Source organism: Miniopterus natalensis, chromosome 1 (genome assembly GCF_054644295.1).
Source record: "Miniopterus natalensis isolate mMinNat1 chromosome 1, mMinNat1.hap1, whole genome shotgun sequence".
Taxonomy (NCBI): Eukaryota; Metazoa; Chordata; class Mammalia; order Chiroptera; family Miniopteridae; genus Miniopterus; species Miniopterus natalensis.
In genome coordinates, this window is record NC_142081.1 from 162,506,805 (window position 1) to 162,512,981 (window position 6,177).

A 6,177-nucleotide genomic window follows, 5' to 3' on the forward strand; every position below is an offset into this window, starting at 1 on the left:
TCAGTAAGGACATGAGGTATTGGCTATAAGTAAATTTTAATATTTATTAATTTTACTTTATCTTTTCTAATGCATTACATTTTACAGTTTGATAAATTTTTACAGTTCTTGTACAACATACAGTCTCACTTAAATTTCATAGTAACCAGATTCTGACAAAATGAAAGTTTAGAGGGATTGATGACTTGCCTAAAGTCACACAGGTTGCAGAAGCAGCCTTCTCTGATCTAATGCTCTTACCACTGTATCACAGATCACTGTTGTATTTTAGATCATAAAACGCATAGATTATGATGCACCGAAGATATTTGTTGCAAAGACTCAAAATTTTTTAGCTTTCTCCCCAAATTATTTCACACTCTTTTGTCCTTTCGTATTTTATTAATCTTTTTCTTTATTTTAACTTCTTCCCCTAAGTTTCAAATTATTTTAGACTCTTCCATTATCCATTGATTTAAGTAACAAATAGAAACATTTTGCATCATATTTAAGTTTATGAAAGTATCCTTTTAATATGTATATGCTTTTCAAGTTAAGAATTAGGTTTCTTTCATAATTTTATTTTAGGAGAAATTTGGGCTGCCTAACAGCATGGATTCTTTCACAAATGATATCTGAAACAAAGGAATACATGGGAAGCATATTTCCTTTTACTTTATTCATACAAAACTTAGAGTGTGCAAGAATACTGTTAAACAATTAAAATGTATTTAAACTCAGATCCTGTATAAATGTTCTAAGAAAATTTGTTTTTGAAATAAGAAAAGTCACGAGTTTAAGATAGCATTTTACTCTACTATGTGTGAATAGTAATGAAATAAAACTAATAGATTCTAGGAATGTTCCAACTATCAAAAAAATGTTTGATAATAAAATCCCCAAATTTTCTTCATTTTGTAAAATAAAATTAGTTTTCATTTCTTATTGGAACAGAACGTAGTGCATCAATGCTATGACCACCACCAAATTAAAGTGATAATCAGCCCATTTTGCCTGTTTTCATAACAGACTTAATTTATCTGTTTCTATTTAGATTTTATGACTATATTGATAAATCCATAAATCATGCCTTTATTTTTTTCTTTTGCTCATTTACCTGTGTTGTCTTTGATGCTTCCTTAGCTTTTAGGCGATGGGTGTAGTAAGTGTGACTGTGATAGACTCAGGCGTGCTTGTGATGAATTCTGAGGAAGCTTCTTCACTAAGCACAGTGCTCGCTATTGGCTCACTGGTAGGAATGCGAGTAGGCTCAACAGCGGCAATGTTATTGACGGTAGGGATGTCTGTTTTATCCTGAATTTTCTTTGGGGGACTGGCAATAAGTGATGGATGTAGGCATGAGTGATGTACCACAGTGAGTGGGTAGAGATTTGGCAGGACTTGCAATTGAGGAATTTGGGCATGTGGCCTAACTGAAACTGGTTTTGCATGATATGGGTAAGGCACATATTGGTTATTAATTGGTACAGCTGGTCTATATTGGTAGTAACTGGGTTTAGTGTGAGGATAGCTCTTCCACACATAATGACTTGGAATATATTTGACTGTGTTGGGATTGAAGCCTCTTTCGTCAGTCTCACAGCACTGCAAAGAATAAATTATGCAGAATGGTATTATTGTAGGATAGAATGTAGAGATATCTTAATCAGAATTTTTAAAAAATGTTATAGTACTTAACATTGAATAAGTACAATATTAAAAGTTGTGAACCCAGCAACCATATTTATTATTTCACAAGGTATGATTTGTATACTTTCCTTCTACTTCTTAATTTCCAACAAATGTTAAAAATAATATTAATTTCAAACAAGTTAGATGAGGTAATCCATAATGTAAACCACATTGCCGAGAACTTCACATATATGAAAAGTGCTCAGTAAATGTTAAGCATTATGATAAGTATAACAGCTTGAAAAACCTCTTAGAGAGCTTCGACATACTATACGCAAATATACCACACACAGAGAAATATATATTTTCATATATATGTGTGTATGTATATATGTAGTATCACTATATATTCATCATTTTAAAAAATTTTATTTATCTAGAGTTTAGGCTGAGGGTTCATCTGTCTTTTTCCTAAACTAATTATAGAGAATAGTAAAATAATATGATGTAGAAGGATTCCTGGATTTATACTTTAACATTTTTTCAGGTTAATTTTATCCATTAAACATCATTTAGGCAATTTTCTATTTTTATTTGCCTCTGTTCTACTGATTATGTGTAGTTATCAAAATATATCTTTAGGTTTTTCCATATAAATAGAAACAAATCAACAAGATTACACTGCAAGCAAGCATTTCTCATGAAGGGGAACATTTAAATACATTCATTTAAACATACATGGGAAACAGAAGGAGGAAGTAAATACGAGTGCATGAAAAATATTCAAAGGTGCTCAAAGCTGGATCTTTCCCAAAGCCTTAAAAAGTAAGCAGGAAATACATTAAATTCTGCTTTTGTTTTCATTTTTTCTTAATGTTAAATTCTGAGAGAGTTTTCTTATGTTGCTAAATATACATGAAAATAAAAAAATACATGACTTAGTCTATAAAATGAAACCAAGATTTACAAATGAACATTGAGGTCGATTCATATCATTGTTTGCTGAAGATTTTTACAATGATTATTAGACTATTTATGGAATTTAAATATTTATTTAGTTTTTAGACAGGCATTTTAATATCATTGAACTTTGCAAAATATTATATTTGGAAGTTCATGCCTCTACCAGAAATAATTAAGTAAACTTACTCTTTGTTCCTGGTTTTCCACCTCTGCACCCTGGTGAGGTTCATAGAAATAATAAGAAATAAGAAGTATTTAAAAAACAAGGCAGGGTTGAGATTTCTTATGCTTTTAACAATAACTTTTATATTAAAGACAAAACATGGTTTCTTTTTTATTGTAGTATTGTAAAATATTGTAAAGCATTTTCCATGGTTATTTAATCTATAAGGTCTGTGAACCACGCAAAAAGTGACAGCAATTTACTAATTAAAATAAGAATAATGAACCTCATGATTAAGCTGTCTTAAAAATCATCACCTAGGGAGACATATTCAACGTTGAAAATAATATGATCATTGGACTCTGTGCCAACAAATATACTTGATAATTGTTTAAATGAAAAATATGAATAATATATTACATGTATGTTGTTAAAAACAAGAGGAGCTTTGAGTTTATTTTCTGTTTCTGTTCTCCTAAGATGATTGATGAGTTTTATATAGATTAAAAACAATTGCCTCTAGCATAAAATCAATATATAACTGTTATAGACATACTATTATTTTAAATCAACTTCCATTTGTTTTAATAGTACTTTTCTTAATCTGGTTTGCAACGTGTACAATAAATCAGGAATGAGAAAACCATTTCCATAGATGTGTATATATAAGGCTTTAAAAACTCACAAAGGTTTTATAAACTTTGAGATGAAGTAATAATACAAAATATTTTTTAAATGGCAGTTCTAGCTTAGGACTTGTCACACATATCCCTTGGATAAAAAAAAGTGTAGAAACCTTTTGAAAGTTGTAGGTTTAGAAAATCAGAAATTTGATAAAAATAACAAAATTCAGATTGTGTTGAGACAGAGACTTGTTTTCCTTTAAATGTATTAAATTACTAGTTTAAAGTTTAAATAGCAATATAAATATTATAGAAACTTTGCCTATGCTTAGAAATTCTGATCATCTAAACATTTTAATATAATGTCAATCTATATTATGTATTTCTGGTATATGTTTTATTATCTTTTTTTTTTGAAGGAGTATAATTTTTCAATATTTTTCCGTATTTCTCATAGTTTCCATACTTGCATATTTATGGTTGAAAAATTGATGACCAATGATTATGTCATGCAATGTTTATTTTTTACTCTGTTGTTAATCATTAGGCTTCTTTCAAAACATATTTTACTATAAAACTAGAGAGATTAATACCATCTGTCTACCAGTGGCCTTTTTAATACTTTTTATTGATTCCTTAATAGAGTTTCTAAAAAATGTGACTTTAGAGGGGGTGGGGGTGGGAATGGGAACAAAAATTCCTTCATTGAAATTATCAAATTGTTGTACAGAAAAGTTGTACCAACTTCTAACGCCAACCAATAGGATATACAGTTGTGAAGTTCATGACATAATTGCTAGTATAAATATTAAACTTTTTATTTTGGAGAGCAGGAATAAATGAGCATGTAAAAGATGCTATCTTGCTGCTCTTTTAATTTGTATGATCTTGACTACTCATAAGACTGAGTAATAAAATCTATACATTTTTCATTCTTTGAGTCCGTAGGGCTTGAAACTTCTGTGAAAATGGAAGGAGTGTTTGGGGGCTAGAGTGGGCTCTAGTAGATCAAGAAGAGGTTGCTATAGGGCAGATAGTTGTGGAGCATTTTCTATTTAAACTTTAATTCCTATCACTTAAGGAGAAAAACAAAATTCTAAATGTGTAAGTGGCCACAGAAAAATGGAGTTTCAAGAATAAGTGAAAGAAAATAGATGTGAAAGTCATCATAATTCAAATTTTTAAAAGTTTGACTCCTATGACTTATCTAATACAATTGTTTGAGATATTGATTTAAAAGCAAGTCTAAATTTAATAATAAATGAATTATGAAACAAGGACTAGTGCCCTCCCAAATTTTATGATGTAAGAGACGAGCATATTACATCATTTCATGTTTGCCTTTCTGTTCTTGCTGTTGGCAAATAAGTACCTGGAATCACCAAATAAGCATGAAAATAAAACAGAGCAATAGTCAAAACAACAATGAAAACAGGACAAAAAATTAACCCCTCCCAAACCTTTCTCTTGGTCTAATAGCCTTAATACACAACATGTAATTCAAGAAAATACCTAGCCCTGTGGGTGTGACTCAGCAGCTGAGCATGGACCTAGAATCCAGGAGATCAGGTTTGATTCCTGGTCAGTGCACATGCCTGGGTTGCAGGCTTGCAGCCGATCAGTGACGACTCTCTCATCATCTATCTCCTTTCCTCTCTCTGAAATCAATAAAGATATATTAAAAAAAGAGAGGCTTGAACAAACTTTAATCTCCTAAGGATTTAGTGCCTGAAAACATTGGAGTCCAATCCTGAACTGTGATTTCTGTCCTCCTCCTCCTCCTCCTCCTCCTCCTCCTCTTCTTCTTTTTCTTCTTCTTCTTCCTTCTTCTTTCTTCTTTTAAATTTTTATTGATTTCAGAGAGAGGAAAGGAGAGGGAGAGAGAGCTAGAAACATCAATGATGAGAGAGTCATTGATCGGCTGCCTCCTGCAAGCCCTAGACTGGGGATGGAGCCCGCAACACGGGCATGTGCCATGAATGGGAATCGACTGCAATCTCCTGGATCCCAGGTGGATGCTCAACTGCTGAGCCATGCCTGGATGGACTGTATTCTTCTTTATAAATTATTTTTAGAGCATTTTATAATTTAAAAAGATTTTTAGTATTATTTTTCCTCTTAGAATGTATTTTCTCTATTGTATTGGAATTTTAAAGATTTTCTATACATGATAAAGTGTGATTTCTTAAAGGTCATTCAGAAGAACATGACTAATTTTATAATAAAAATAAATATAAAAATAAATTACTTTTAAGAAAATATATCTACTATGCAGTTATTTTGTTCTATAAAGTATACCTGTATTTAGAAATTTACATAATTAAAGCCTTTAAATAAAATTTCTTAAAGTATTAATATAAATTGATTAGATGAATTAACTTACCAAGAAAGGCAGGGTTAATGCCAGGATATTCACAACTAGGAAAAAACTTTTCATAATTACACCTAAAAATAGAAATTAAAAGTATTAAATTAAAAGGATCTGTTACTTATAATTTAGGAATGATTTTGAACAATTTTACATAAGGAAATAAAAGCAGATTGATGGGTAGATTTAGCCAATGTGGAAAATCTATTTTATCAAAAGCTTTAGAACAAACAAACTTGGAGCATAACATTTATAACTTTAACTTTAATTTTTGGCTGTATTACTGAAAGTATCATTACAAGTTTAATCATCTATTTATTTACCATGTACAAAGAACCTACTAGAAAAAAGGCAGCATGTCAAGTGTTGAGTTTATCAGGGTGACTTGGTCTTGTCAACAGGTAGCATCAATTTTAGGGAGAGAGTCGGACCATACACAAATCAGTGTA

General features: G+C 30.7%; 1 protein-coding gene across 1 annotated transcript; it reads right to left on the reverse strand.

Moving 5' to 3' along the window:
* Positions 1 to 1,125: 1,125 nt before the first annotated feature.
* On the reverse strand, positions 1,126 to 5,797 carry CSN3 (casein kappa). The gene is made up of 3 exons (XM_016207082.2): positions 5,744 to 5,797; positions 2,761 to 2,790; positions 1,126 to 1,584 (listed from the first exon to the last, which is right to left on the reverse strand). Exons 1-3 carry the CDS (start codon positions 5,795 to 5,797, stop codon positions 1,126 to 1,128), a joined length of 543 nt encoding a protein of 180 aa, XP_016062568.2.
* Between the last annotated feature and the right edge of the window lie 380 nt (positions 5,798 to 6,177).

What these genes read in the sequence shown, in the direction of transcription:
- CSN3 (XM_016207082.2), bottom strand. Translation starts at nt 5,797, where the DNA reads ATGAAAAGTTTTTTCCTAGTTGTGAATATCCTGGCATTAACCCTGCCT. An exon ending in CATTAACCCTGCCTTTCTTG is followed by an intron (nt 2,791 to 5,743) that starts GTAAGTTAATTC and finishes GAACCTCACCAG; the next exon opens with GGTGCAGAGGTGGAAAACCA. An exon ending in TGGAAAACCAGGAACAAAGA is followed by an intron (nt 1,585 to 2,760) that starts GTAAGTTTACTT and finishes TATTCTTTGCAG; the next exon opens with TGCTGTGAGACTGACGAAAG.